This window comes from Scleropages formosus, chromosome 2 (genome assembly GCF_900964775.1).
Source record: "Scleropages formosus chromosome 2, fSclFor1.1, whole genome shotgun sequence".
In the NCBI taxonomy this organism is placed as follows: domain Eukaryota; kingdom Metazoa; phylum Chordata; class Actinopteri; order Osteoglossiformes; family Osteoglossidae; genus Scleropages; species Scleropages formosus.
Genome location: NC_041807.1, coordinates 1,044,598 through 1,060,110, shown reverse-complemented (window position 1 = coordinate 1,060,110; position 15,513 = coordinate 1,044,598). Strand labels below are relative to the sequence as shown.

The 15,513-nt window shown below is 42.2% G+C and overlaps 1 protein-coding gene across 3 annotated transcripts in view; it reads left to right on the top strand.

Moving 5' to 3' along the window:
• LOC108933885 (arginine-glutamic acid dipeptide repeats protein-like) overlaps positions 1–15,513 on the top strand; it is a 151,525-nt gene that overhangs the window by 104,512 nt on the left and 31,500 nt on the right. For 2 of the 3 annotated variants that reach the window (XM_029260115.1, XM_029260117.1), the window contains exons 7-10: positions 5,043–5,091; positions 6,367–6,491; positions 6,658–6,757; positions 9,372–9,470. In XM_029260115.1, coding sequence (XP_029115948.1) covers positions 5,043–5,091; positions 6,367–6,491; positions 6,658–6,757; positions 9,372–9,470 — 373 coding nt within the window. Of the gene's footprint in view, positions 1–393; positions 584–5,042; positions 5,092–6,366; positions 6,492–6,657; positions 6,758–9,371; positions 9,471–15,513 lie in introns of those variants that run through there. The other variant, XM_029260118.1, reaches the window with a different exon arrangement.

Here is a 15,513-nt window from a genome sequence, read left to right as displayed (position 1 = left end):
TGTGTGTCAAGTCTTACGAGCAACTTCAACATGATGATGATGTTGGCAACAGTCGGTGTTTCCCATTTTATCTTCTTCTTATGCGGTACCTGTATTACTAGGCTCGAGGCACCAACAGAGCGTGCGGATGACATGACTCCACACGGAGCGGGGTGTCCACGCACGCACCGGCGTCGCGCCGCTGCTGTGTGGAGACAGACTCGCGCTCCGCTCCGCTCGAGGGCTGCGCAGCCTCCCGTAGCGTAGTACCAGCATCACGTACGCAGCTAGTCTCGGTCTGTATCGGCTGTGCGCCACGCGCCGCGAATACGGCGCCGGAACGGCTGTGCGTGCGTGCGTGAGGTCGCGGCGCATGCTCAGTAGCGCTCGGGAAGGGGAACTGTGCACGCTGTGCGTCAAGGCTGAGGTCACAGCACAGGCTCAGTGCGAGCTCGCTCTGCGAGGCTGCCCGATCCTCCATTTTGGGTACTTAGCAAAACGGGGCGAAGGGAATATTTATCGGAGCCGCCGCTCCAGACACCGTGTCAGCGTCAGAGAGGAAGAGTTTTGCCTCCGACATGGACGACCTGTTTAGCCCACGGAGGTAGGCTTCGCTCGCGTGCGCACCGCTGGCTATGTTATGTGTGTGTGTATGTATGTGTGTGCGCAGGCAGAGCGCGCATTTATTTGCCTGCCTAGTTAGTACTAAGTCTTAACGCCGCGCACGCAGCACTGAACAGTATTTGAAGCTCTTGCCAGCGCTGGAAATAGTCGCGATGCAGCCTGGATTCTGCAAGTTAACGTGCGTCATTGTCGGCGCAGCGTGTGTGCGTCGTCTTGTTGTTGGCTCGTGTTCGTTGTGTTCATGATGATCATCATGGAATCGCGGAGGGCAGAGCCGTGTTCGCAGGCGAAGCGCAGCTCGCGCGTTCTGCGCCAGCGCCAGGTTGACACCGATTTGCCCAACTTTACGAACCTCCGTCGCTCGCTCGCTATGTGCGTTGCTTTCGGAAAAGCAGCAGCAGCAGCAGCGCGGTATGCATGAATCGTTCATGGACTCCATTTTGCGTTTCTCTTAACTCGGGCTGTTCTTTGCAGTGGAGACGACATGGCGAGGGGAAAGGCGGGCGGCTGTCAGGAGGTTTTCCAGCCTGCGATCGGAGCGCCGCGGCTATGATGTCGATGTGGCTCTGCGACGGGGTTAGGGGCCCATCGCACTGTTTGTTTAATGCTTGGAGGGAGTGTTTCACTCTTGCGCCGATTGGCTGATACCGTCGGAGGGGGCGGGATTAATGGTGATTGCTCTCTCGGTTGTCCATTCAGGACGCTGCATCTGTTTTGTTTTGACATGATGCGCTTAAGAAATACAGGCCGCGTTCCTTCTGTAATTAAACACTAAAGCCTCGATAATTACCTCTCCCTTACTGTGTGGTTGTAACTTATGATGCTGCAACATTTTAATACGTTGTGGATCTGTATCGGGTCTGGGATATTTTTAGCCATATTCATGTTTTATTATTTCATATTTAATATGTATGTATTTCTGTAGAAGTTACACACACAGTGAGTCTGGAGACGAGATTTTTTCTTTCTTTTTTTTTTTTCACGGAATTACTTAGCATTTCTCAATTTGAGGTTAATTATTTGAAAAGGGCGGGTGTTTTGCAACGCTGATCTAGTAAAAATTACAATCATTTTACTTCACCTTAACCTGTCTTTTTTCATCTCTACTTAACATAACGACAGTGTCAAGCCAGTAGCCTGTCTATATAGATTAATTTCTCCCTTTTTAAAAATTGTTCGGAAATATGTAATCCACATTGTTAATTGTAATATCACTTATGCCTTTTAACTGCAAAAAATGGTGGAAATCTTAAATCTACAAGTAGCATTCTTCATTCACTGATGACATACTGAGGTTTGTATTTTTGAATTTTGAATTTTTTTTTAATATATAATTTTTTTGTGTTTAGTGCTCATTTGCTCTGTTGCGTGGGGGGGCTGAGTGCACACTGCTGGTGTAGTTGGTCGTTCATGTGACGTATGAAGAACCTTTGTAAAGCAGAATGCGGTGCGTGTCTCACCGTTGCACACCTTGTGGTAGGAAAAGTTCATTAAATCAAACTGGAAAGGCCTCGTGGCATAGTGAAAGCAGTCATTATTATTATTATTATTATTTGATGCAGTATCTGGAAGCAATACCGTATGTCACAGAGACATGAATCTTGCCAGATATGATTGAAATTCCCTTTTGTGATATGCAGATCCTTCACACCCTTTAAGGAAGCAAGGGCACTTTTCCAGCTGTAGCTTGTTGGTAGCGCTGTACTGGTGAGGACTGAAAGCAAATAAATCACTGTTTTTGAATAAACTTGAAGCTTTGTGTTGTTGAAACATACATCGTGTGCTGTAGTCACAGTGTGGTTGCTGAAAATGGGGTTACCATGAACCAGTAAGTTTTCAGCTCCTGTAAGAGACATTCGGTGATTGTCATCAAACTGTAAATTTGTTGGCTTGTTAACTTAGTACTGCTTGGTAGTACCACTTAGATCTGGGGTCATTCAACCATTAGGGGACGCTATCGTGTTAAATACAGCTTTCTATACACGAGTCTATCAGCGCGTTAATTGTCGAACAGTGAAACATCAGTCGTTTGATTACTCAAACCTCTTTTGCTTCAACCATGTACAGTCTGCAGTTGTCGTTTTTTGACTCCTTATTTCCTAGTAGGTCGCTTGAAAAATCAGCGCTGAATTTGGTCTAAAACTACCTTGGATAAAGTGCTAACGTAGCTTTTAAAGCTGTCATTTTATAAAACCGTAAGTCTGTAACGAGTCAACGATTGAGTCTCTGTGAAGGAGCTATAAATGTGTCTTAAATCACCCGAGTGCGGTTCCTTTGCTCATTGAGTGTCTATGCAACAACGTGTCTGACTGCAAATGAGCCTCCGGGTTTCTATAGAGCCACATGTCATTTGGAACCTGTAATAACTGCTTGCGGATATATATATTTTTAATTGCTTAGCTGACACTTTTACTCCAAGCTCCTTTTTACATATTCTATTTCGGTGTTACACCTTGTTAAAATTGGCATTGGAAGGTATTGGGGGAGAAAAATGCCCTTTAACTCCTGAAGATTATAGTGGTTTATGAGGATTTTCTAGATAGTTTAACCTGCTGTTTTCCTGTTCTTGTCGTGCACCACCAGTTTTTCTTCAGATCATCGTTTAGATTAAATATTCTTTGCATAGTTATCCATAGAATTAATGTAACAGTTAAAAAAAAAAAAAAAAAAAAATGTTCAGCAGTCATTAGTTGGAGACTATAGATCATTCCTATTGCTATGTTACAATTTTTGTTAAAATTTAACAATTTACTGTCACGTAAGAATGGCAAGAATATGTACAGTGCTCCGTTCTTGGACTTTGATCTTTTTGCATTTAAATGAATCCATCCCTTAAATTCAGTACTGCTTTATTTTCTTATCAGATAAATGGCCTTTTTACTTGCACTAAGGGAGTAGCCATACGTTTAGAAATTATTGATATTATGGCTGTTGACTGAACACCAGTTCCACTTGACGGTGCCGAAGACTTCTCAACGAGTCGTCGGCTCACAGTTTAATATTATTGCAATTGTGCACGTCAAGAAAGGCAGTCGCTCGGCTGAAACAAAAGCCATCGTACGCAGGGGTCTGCCAAGGGCACGATTGAGAACTCCTAGAGAAACGTAGACGTACACCTGAAGAACTAAACTGATGTCACGTTATTGTGGCAGAGTATGTCAGTAGCACGCATTTTATTGAATCCACATCATGCAGATTTTTTTGCTGCAGCTAGCATGTTTCCGTTGATTGATCCATAATAAAGAGGCGTTGCTGTGTTTTCACGCGGTGTGTTTGCCGTATTAGACTTTGCCAGTTTAAATGACAATGGCGCTATATGTCACAGTCACTTACAAGAGTGATGCTTGTATAAGGGTGTGTAATTTCCTGTGTTTTTAGCAGTGTGTCTCATGCTTGATCAGGTACTTATTTCAGCCTTTCCGAAGCATATAGCCTCCACCGGGCAGCCCTGCGGCCGGCTCCAGCTGTAAGCGCGGCTGCAGTTTACTAACCCTTCTGTACAGTTCATCTGCCTGCTGCATTTGTTGTAGGATATTAGCCTGACAGCAAATGGTTTCTCCAAAGCCAAGTAGGCGGGGGCGTGAGGGTGAAGCGTGGTGTAAAATGTACCCATTAGGGGAGTCGTGACTGGATGAGTGTTAAGGCAACTGGGGGACTCATGTTTCCACCGTCTATGTTTGGTCAGATAGCCCCTGCAAAGGAGAGGGAGTTCTCTGGACACAAATCATGGTGACGGTTTCTGGGCTGCTCTCTGCTCCCTTCTGTGAAAATCTGCCCTATTGCCATGGCAACAGAGTACTTTCTTCCCCCCACTACCGAAAGGAACTTCATTATTTTCTTTAATCCACTGCAGCTGGAGATATGAGTGTTGTTATTGAATTGTTGCTATGGTTACCAGTATTTGTTACTGCTGTACTTGCAGGCTTCTCTCCTCACCTTATGTATGCTATTTACTTTAGATTTCAGAAGACACATTTTTTATGACAAAATAAGTAATCTCAGTGCATGGTTGCATGGTCACTTAAATACAAAATGGCAACAAATCAACATTTCAGTTGTAGGTTAACGCCGACCCATCTTTTCTTCGGAATGGTGCCGTTTCCCTGTTCTGTTTATCATATTAATAATCTTGCATAGTTTTAATTTCTCTGTTCATTTATTCTCTTGCATGTATACAGACATTGAGCAATCAAAAGATCATTCCAGTGTGTTCTTTGCTTTTTTTTCGATTTTTACTTGCAGTCTTACTTTATTCAAGGCCTTCACAAAGAATGAGGCTAACCCATCATATCCAAAAATTAGAAAGCATCTTTCAAACGGCTTACTTGTGCATAAGGCTGCATACCTGCTTAATTTGTTTTGAAATGGCAGAAGTTTAGGGTTTGAGTCTTGGAGAAAAGGACCCGTTTTCCTAATATAAGATTCAATTTCTCTTTCAGGCGACTGAACAGCACTCAAGGAGAGATCCGAGTGGGCCCAAGTCACCAGGCAAGTTACCACCTGGTGTCACGATGGGTGTCAATGTGTTTACGCTTTGTCTAGTTACGTTATTCTTCTGCTGGAGACTCTTTGAAACAGGTGTAGTTTGCACTTAAACACTTCAGTCCAGTGACATTTTCTGAACAAGTTAAATTTCTTACTCAGTGCTATTACAACGTGCTTATCGTCAGTTATCGGTCACTGCTGGACTGTTAAATTTTAAGTCGTACCCTTATTAGACAAATTATAGGGTGCATGGTATATTGAAAAGGATATAATTTCTAACTTACTGCAGAAAAACAAGGAGTGGTAGTTCATTTCAGCATCTTCAGCTTTTGGATATGTGGTTCAAAAAAATGAAAGGAATAGAGCTGATATACTTTGGAGTGGATTCACTCATATTGAAGCTGATGGAGCAGCAGGTAGACCAGCTGCACGCACTCTGGCTGTGTGTGTGATTTTGTTATTATCTGGATCCTTGCCAGTGGAACAGCTCATAATAACTGTCTTTGCAAACATATTCTGAGAGTGCAGCCATGTGGAAAGATGTTATCTGGCCAGCAGAGCCTGTTAGGCAGTGGGATATTACGGACTTTGATAGACTTATAATGGAGCTGAGATACCTACTCCAGGTCCATTTCGTGATGAAGTTAAAGTTTGTTTATTCTACTTTTCGAATGTCAAGGAGTCGACTGGTCTTGGATTTTAACCATGATCAGCCAACAGCGCTTGAGTAGAATGCTCCCTTAGAAATTACGAAAAAGATGTGTTTCCTCAGCGTAGCTTTTTGTTCATTTTGCCTGCAAATTCTTGAGTGTAATAGGGGAAAAAACATGTAGATATTGGAGCTGTCTTTTACAGTTAAATAATTTGCCTCTTAAGATACTTCTAGTGTTAAGTTTTAGCACCTTTCAAATGTACCGAACATGCTGGAAACACTAGAGCTCATTACTCTTGAGCTACGTCAAGGTTCAGCATCTGCATGACTGAATATGTGTGGCTTGCTTAAAAGGGCAACCCATGTCAGGCTGAAAAGCTGTGTTGTGCAAGTTTGATTTAATCTTTGCTGTTACTCCTCCACAAAGACTTATTCTTCATGGTAGTTTCATGAAATATAGATGATTTTGTGATTGTCTCTGATTGCCGTTGTAACAATTATGCCGTCACACTTGTCTTAAAAAAAAAAAAAAAAAGCACACACACACACTGAGATAATGTCTTTGTCTGTGTTTGCATCCCTCTGTATTTGAAAGTTTTGATCTTATTGTTCCTCTGGTCCTGCAGGCCAAGCTTCCTGAGCTGCAGCCTTTCCCACCTGTGGATGGCCATACTGTGACTGAGAATGAGGAGCTGGTTTGGATGCCAGGAGTCAATGACTGCGACCTGCTGATGTACCTGAGAGCTGCCAGGTGATCACCCACACCCTGTCCCCATGGCACCTTATTCACTGCATAGTTTTCATTAAATATCCTTCTTCCCCTTGAGATCTGAGTGTAGTCATGGTACAAAATTCATTACCTTTACACATTGTCTGTATATGTGCACATTTCTTGATTTAATATTGTTTTTTCGCAGGAGCATGGCTGCGTTTGCGGGGATGTGTGACGGAGGATCGACCGAGGATGGATGTTTAGCTGCTTCACGAGATGATACTACACTAAATGCATTAAATATTGTAAGTACAACACAGTGTTTCAGTGCATTCACCAACATGTTTCAGAAACCCTGTGGGTTTGGTTAAAAGAAGAGTGGGGGAGGAAAAAAAAAAGGGTCAGTCTGTTCTGCAACACACTTTGACAAAGCTAGTAGCTTGCTACCTTCCAAGCCGACAACCAGTTTATCCTACCTTGCCTTACCACATTGACATGTGGTGTCATTTATTTTACCAGTGTTTCAGTTGACAAAATGGTATTTGGCTTTCCACAGCTATTCTGGTTGTCCTGTTTGATTAGACTGCTAGCACAATGTGAAAACGAAAGATCAAATTGGCAAACTGTGGAGCCAAAAAAAGGGACTAAAGCAGGGGTGTCCAACCTTTTTTTTTTTTTTTTGACAAACGGTATTAATCATTTCAGTGAAGTGGTTCAAGGGCCAAATTTTTAAAAATCAGTGATATGCTGAATTTAAAACATCATCATTGGTAAAAGCCATCAAGTTGGATGCACAGTGAAAATTAACAATAATACTGTAACAGGTAGAGTTATAACACTTCAAAAATACAAACTTACAAGTACTGGTGGCTAACTCAACAATATGGACAACTATAGTCTGTCACGATATCCTTATTTTAGCAAGCAGCTCTGGGAAGGCATGCTATGATTCCATTGGTACTGAAAGTTTACTTTTATTTCAAATAGCTCGTCCTTTCAAAATTAGCCTTGAAATTTGTCAAACCTAGTTGCGTGTTTTGGGTCGGTTTCTTTTAGCGTTACGTACCAGGCTGAAACTACAGTACTGGATATCAGATGCATCCTTCTTGCTTTAAAAGTCTGATATTTGTCCAAGTTCTCTTTCTGGATTTGGGAGCCATGTTCAGCACTCAGAAGGAAATATAAATATTAACAGAGAAACTCACTTTTAAAGACTCCAGTCATAAAACAACATACCAAAGCCAACTGCATAAAACAGAACTACAGTACTGCCACTGAGGGTGACACAGCAGGTCCACCATCCACTGTCTGTTTTTCTGTCACTTGCCTTTAACCCCCCCCCCAGGGTGCTCCGAGTCCAACTGTGGCAGTGTTTTTGTGTCATTCGATAGAATTCCGAGTGTTTATGGTAGGTAAAGCACATGTGAATAATTTAGAAATGTTCTTGCAGGCTGCACATTGGACACCCTGGGACTAGGGCATTGTCAACGTGCCAGCAATGTGAAAAATGGTCCCTACACCGAAGTATCCATTTCTGTGCATACATTTACTATACCAGTTTGCTTCAGATGTTTTTTTTTATATTTTTGTAACCTTTATGTGACTTTAAACATCTGTCAAAGAAAGCATTTATGAGGGAAAACACAAATTTGTTTTTGAAGAACATAACTAGTTGTGAACTGCAGATTTAATCCATAATGCACATTAAACGCCTTGTCAGAAAACTTTGACGTGCTCCTCTACCTAATCTCAGTGTGTAAATGCCAGTATTTGTTTGAATAAGATGAATGTTTAGTTTTCATATTTAACATGTGAATTTGGGAGTTCTGAGTCACTGAGTTTTATTGTTCTCAGTGAATCCAGATGCACCAGGAAGAGTCATTTTCTTCATAATTGATCATCTGGGAGCTAGGTTGTAGCAGGAAATTGCTTTAACAGGACACTGTCCTTCCAAGAAGCAGGATCGCCACAGGTTATATCCGCAAGCTAAGGTTTACTAAGCAATGGCTCCAGTGAGGGACTTGTCCTCCGGGGCCTCTGCCCTGCAACATGATGTTCTGTAATTGTACTACAGCCCTTTCTATCTCAGCACAGCCTCAAAAACTTGCTCGAAGAAAAGAACCGAGTTCTCCAACAGCAACATTAGTTCAGTGGTCGAGAGATACTTCCAGCCATTGCCAGTTATTCTTCACTATTTGTACTCTAGTTATGTCTCTCCTTTTAATTGCCTTACATATCACAAATGCTAGCCTTTAATATATTAAGTATTAAATGAAGGAGAGAACTGGTCTTGCGCATCATTTAACTTTGTAAGTGCATAGATGGATAAAGGAGAAACTGGACCTCACTACACAGATTACACACAGGTGAAGCATAATGTTTTTTGTTTTGACAAAACATAAGTGCTTGTGCATCTTCAAGTTTTGTCTAGATGCTGAATACAGTAGGAGGGAAGGGATGTGGTGTGTTCAATTAAAAGAAGGCCAAAACCAGTATCTTTGAATGATGCACTAATATTTGTTTTGCTTTCTACAGTAGAAAAGTAGCAGGAAAGACCAGACAGAAAACATACTGGACCTCTCTTTAAAAGTACAAGTGTATTCATGTGGGAGACTATACCACTGCATAGATCTGAGTGACTGCAGAGCACTTCTGACATGTCATCTGAAAATATACTGAAATGTAGACCCATATTAGATTTATTTTAAACTATCACATTTCCAGATGCTTGTAAGAGCTCTGTGATGTTACACATTACACTGCTGTTGTAAGTAGTCAGTATTTTACGAAGCAATAGCTTTATAATTTGATGTGCAATGATATGTCTGTATCTGACATTGGCTTGAAGGTCATCAATTGAGTAGAAGTAATTCAATATTGGTAAACTGAGATTGTGAAGTGCTGTTTATCTCACTGCAGCTTCATGAGAGTAAGTATGATGCGGGGAAGGCCCTCCAGCGCCTGGTGAAGAAGCCTGTGCCCAAGCTGATTGAGAAATGCTGGTCCGAGGACGAAGTGGTAAGAGACGCTCCATAATACCCCAGAGTTAGTCCTGTTTCATCCTTTTGGTAAATTGAACCTCTTTCCTGTTTGTTATACCAGCAGTTGGCAGGCTTTTACCTGTTTCAATAGTACTCATAGACACAGAGATTTCGTGGTAGGATATGGTGATAGTGTGATGCCAGCTAATATTTTAAATGTGTTAGATGTTCCATTTTTGTGTGTTTGTGGCAGTTAGGATGTGGGTCGGGTTTGCAGTGCACTCAGTAGAGCCAGCATGGAGATTGCAGGTTGTTCACTGGTCCTGACAGCTGTTTCCTGTTTGCTTCCTGTTTATTTCCTGAGCCCCCACCTGGCAAGTCGAATCATAACAGAAATCAGAACAAAGGATGAACAAATCTTGAAGGGCTGAATTTGGTTTGTGGACCAAGTTCAACCACATACTGAGCTGCTGCTCATGAACAATTGGTTGTTAACCATTTTTTTTCTATTAACAGCATTTACATAGATGTGATTTGAGGCTATAGAAGTTAGTGAAACCGTGAGGCTGCGAAAGCTCAGCTGTGAAGGGTAACGCTGAACAAGAAGAGGCCGATCTTCATGATTGGTGCATTTTGACATTTGCTTGTCTTGGGCACGGCCTCGATGTATCCCCCCATTCTCAGAGATTCATATTAAAATGGTGCGTTGGGGCAACCGCTTTCAATGAACACTTCGAGAACTGGCAGAAGACTGTGTCCTTATGTAGTCTGTGGCACGTATTACCCATGGCACCACTAGGAAGAAGGTGTCCCTAGAGAAGATAGACAGGTTTGCACAAATTGTCAGTGATCAGCAATGTTATTTGTACATTGATATGACCCTTAAATGCTGGTCATTTGTGTGACTGCCCTTTTCCCCTCTCAGCACCTGTGCTATATGTATTCCTTAAGTTTAATATCATTACTGTATCACTTTGTTCAATATATTCAAGCAGAAATTCCCATTTAACAGCAAGATGAAACGGTGCACACGGGAAACATTTTGTATATACATTGAATCTTAGATATATTGAAAGCAAACGTCATTTAAACTCTGTGTCATGTATCTCTGGTTTTGGTTCTGATTTCTTTGTATAGGTTTTGTGTCTTTGATCTTTATCTTTTCTGCCTCCTGTTCCTCTTGTGAAACGGACCACGTTAATTTCTCGTCATAGTTTTCTGCTTCTAACATCTCTCGCCAGTTGTACACAGTCTGCAATTTGTAAATGGTGCGTCCTGGATGGGTGTGTGATCTGTGATTGTGCACAGATCTGCACAAGCTTCATGTTGTTAAGAGACAACTTTCAGTAGTTACAGCTTCTTGCTTCACAATGGCATTTGAAGGCAGCGCAAAAAAGTCCACGTCAGAGGATGTTCCATTTTTACCTGTACTTTCTCTGTCTCCCATTTCCATTGCTTAACGTATGTCACCCTGGAGGCTGCTTTCATGTAGTATTTCACTGAACAAGTTGCTATTTTGTCTTTTGAAAAAATGAAGTATACTCTTACAACATGTGCAAAACAATAATGAAAAGATTACAAATTAGAGTACCCTGCAACAATAACTGCATGTGATAATGAGATGGAAATGTTTTGGTCTGTTACATCAACTTGCAGCACAAACCAAAGATCATTCAGTGGGGTCATTTCTTTGCCAGGTGTGCAACATGTGTTGAGGAGGAGTGCATCATCTGTAGTATTTTTATGCAACTTAGTCGCTCTGAATCGCTGTGGTAACAGTGCAGATGTATGAATGAGTAAATCTGCTGAATATAGAGCTAAAGATGTGTGCTGAGCACTTAGAATATGTGTTCTGCTGTGTAATTCTCAGGGTTTCTTTCTGTAGCACTGCAGTTTTACAGTTCAGCTGCAAGTTTTCCTCGCACCCTCTACATCGTTATGCATTCCAGGCTGATGTTGCCATTGTTGTGTTCCCCAATTCCCTTACAGAATCAGGCTTTCGAAACGCCAAACATCCCTTGCAATTAAATTCCTTTGTCACTTTTTCTGAGGTGGACTTGACTGTATTTAATGCCTTGAGGCTCAGTTAAATTGCCGTTCTTGAGTAGCACCTATATGGGGGGGGGAGACTGTGAAAGACGTAAGTGCCTACTTCCAGCAGCAGTGCTCATACGCTGCGATGGATCCGCTCCTCCTCTCTCATGTAGCTCGGTAAGGAAGTAGTAAATGTGCCTGTCGTTCGGTTTCATTTCAAGCTGCATGTCTCGAGCCCACATTTAAATTCACCACTGACCTTGTCGCACACATCCAGTCTGCTCCGCTCTCCTTTATTTATTTATCCCCCTCCGCCTCTGCTCCGGAAAGCACCGCCTCCATTCCCCTTCCCGTCGCTGCTTTTACTGCAGCTTTTTTTAAATGGAGCTGATGGTCATCTCGCCCTCGGGGTCAGTTGTGAAACCCGGTTCCCACAGTGTGTTTGTTTAAGGCTCCGTATATGATGAACGTGTCAGTAGCAGAACTTCCGATAAACAGTTTAATTAGATTCTTAAATTTCATCATTATGTTCTGACAAATATCCAGCGGTGAGAGAAGTTCAAACCAACGGGAGAGTTGCCCATATCCACATTAAGAAAGAGTGTGGAGTGGGTCTGTGGCTCTTATCTCTGGACAGTGATGGATCTGTGTATTGGGCCTTTAGCGAGATAATTGTCTCTCAGAGCACTGGGGCTTCGGATGCTGGAAAAGAATGGCCACCCAGTGGCAGAATGTGTGTCTGCAGCCCCCCCCCCCTTCTCTAGTCCATGTGTGTGTTTGTGTGGGCGCCTGCTCGTCTGTATGTGTTAAACATTCAGCGATGGGTGAAGAGGGAAGATGTGCAAGTTTGGACCCACTTTGAATTAGTGATATGCCTAGACTATATATAACATCCCCCCCCCCCACCTCTGTTAGATTTTGTTTTTCTGCTAAGACTTGAGGACTTGCTGCGAGCTTTATCTCCAGCTGAATTACACATTTTGTTTCTCTGCAAACATGGGGGAGTGTGGTGACTGGCCACTTTTTGCCCGTAGTAATTGTACGTTGAAGCTATTTATGTGAGTGCTGTCTTAGAAGTCTGCATTTTCCGTAATTAAAGGCTTTTTTAATACTTTCAGTAACTATGCATGGTTACACACCACTTTTGAAGTGCTTCTGTGTTGTTCCTTATAACATTTTGCCCATGCGAGCAGCTAATCTGCACTTGTATGTAATGATCCTTCAGCATGGACGTGGGGGGGAGTCACGTAAGTGAACAAACGGGTGACGTTTGCAGCAGAAGAAAGGGTTTTTACAAAAGCCCTGACGCACCACGTCTGCAGCGGGATAGCGTCGCGTTCTGTATGTACTGAATTGTCAGCAGCAGGAGAAGTTCCTGAAAAGTTTGGAGGCGAGTCCTGTATTTACAACGGCTGCTTCTCCGTTCTGCTCAAGGGTGTGTCTGACACCTGATGCCACTGCAGCATGGTGGACATCGGGACCCGTGTGTGAGAGAGACGCTCACATTTTCTCAGTCATTGTGGAACCCAGCTCATTAAAGGTCCGCAGTTCCTTTCAGCTCCGTGTCATTTGCCTAAAACCTTTTTTTTCTTTTTCTTTAAAAAAGTCCATTTTGTTTTTGTGGGGTTCATTTCCACTGAGGGTGAACTTCAGTCAGTGTTTCCTGAGTACTTTTGCAGCTCGCTACCTGTACAATTTGATGTACTACCTGAATATCTTTTTTTTTTTTCTTGCTGTGAGCATGCAAAGTGTCTAACTGATGTGTGGAAATGTTCAAGGCACCGGATATACATCTTTTCGTCGACGAACAAAAAGAGTAGTGGGGAACTCTTGGGATCCTGGCAGCAAACCTTGGAACAGATGACGACGTGTTCCCTTGAAACGACTGAGGTTGTCGTGAAGCTGCGTGTGGCACTACGCAGCTATGTGTAACAAGCAGATGGAGTAAATCCGGACTCCTCAATATGTTACCAACAGATTTGACGGACTCCACCGCAGGCGATTTTCTAGCGAGAACGGAGACAAATGGTCAAGGGACACTCCAGGCTGGTATATCCTCAGTAACTGTATACAGGAAGAGCGTCACGAACCAACGTGCACGTTGGCTTTTCCTGAGTATTTCTCATCACCATGTGGGCAGCAAACATAGCTGTGTGCAGTGGTCCAGTCTTGTGTTCTTTTAAAATTTAAAGTCTTGAGCAGAAACTCCAGTCTAAACTTGACCGCACCATATAGGTTTCGAGAGAAGGTTTTAATAGAGAATTTGTGGCCGTATTTTTGTAACCACTTACAAGAAATCAAAAACCCGTCGTTTACTTAAGAAATGTATGCTAACAAATGCGGAAAATTGAGCAGAGGAAGAACGGGGAAAAACATTTGGTAAATATTGGTACATAAATTTTAATATGCACTTTCAAAGTAACAGCACATTTGTGATAATCATCTGAACGCACCACACTCATAAATTCGCATTAATTATCACTGTCATTATTCTGCCTCTTACTATCAGTTGAGTGCAAGAGGACAAATGTTTGCAAAATACATTATAAATAGATGTGTATGTGGTTTCCAATTCTCTGCCAGTGTCTAGAGATTGGCCTCTTCCTCTGTATCTTAGGAGGTTAAAAACGGACATGATGAGGGACAAGGGGGTGCTTGTGGAGGCGGTGTTTACCTGGTGATACGGCACACCCTCCGGAATGGTGTGGCAGGACAGAAAGATGTGGATGGACGGGGTCTCACTATTGGTGACAGATGTTTTCAGTCATCTTTTGTGTGAAATGTATATTCACAAACAAATTAAATGTTACTCAGTTCATTTTTTTAGGTGCTAGTTGTCTGTTTACCGTATTGTTTGTATGCCTTTAATTTAGAAGAAACAACCCATCAGTTGATAAGTGGACCAGTGTTACTGCAGTGCAATTGCGGCACACAATCGAAGCAGCTATACTGCTGGCAAATCACAGATAATACTTCTCCATAGCTGGCGTTCTGTTTTCCAGGTATGTAGCCAGCATTGCGACTACGGCAAGCTGCTGTCAAACATTTCAACTGAAGCCGTCTTAAAATGGTCAAGCCGGCGATACGTTCAAGTCGCATTTTGAAAATTCTCATCCTGTCAACTTCAAGCCAATTTAAATGCATCTGTAATATGTTTAATGTTACACTGGTAAACAAGCAGTAGCAATTAATCAGTTCGTTCACTTGCTTTGACCATCTTCAATAAAGCTTCATCATAATGTTCTCAGGCTGCTTTCAGTTGCGCTGCTGTCATTGTTGGTATGTTCAGCAGGAATATTATTTGTAGCTGTCCGACTACCATTGTAAGCACTCCTGCTGTCTTTGCTTTTGTTTTATCCAAAATCAAGCAAATGACCCAAATTTCTGCATTATGGCATAGCAATCCACTATCACCCCTATTTAAAGATCTGTTAATTTTTCCAAGTTTCTGCATTCTGTAACAAGTGAATATTTATTTTTCTATTATTTATTTAGCACCTTTTTTTTTTTTTATCCAAATGGACTTAGTGTTAGCTTTGTATAATAAGCTATTTAAAATTACTTAACCTATTTATACAGCAGGGAATTTTTACCCAAGCAAATCGAGGTGAGTCTCTTGCTCAAGGCTACAGCAAGACGAGTGGGATTTGATCCAAGCTCCTTTGAATGCAAGGCACCAGCTGTAACTACTACGCTGTCTTCTGCCCCTCTTACATGTTTGTCAAAACAGAGCTATAAAGATGCATTTATACTGATGTCATTGGGCTTCTTCACTTAGTCATTCTTTGGGTTTCTCAGTTTTTTTTCCCCCTTCCTTTCTGGATTCAATCTGACATGAAGACCGAGTGTCCTCACAGTGCCCCCCAGGACTTAGTTCCTCATTGGAGAACTGCTTTCTGGGTGTACTAGGACTCATGCCCACCTTATGATGCTACTTTGCATAATTTTTGCATGCACTTGTGTAGAGCATAAATGCAGCCTAAAGTTGCCTCAAGTCAGAAAGCACAATAGGATTATGGGGTGTGGTCTATGTGTAGCAACATGAA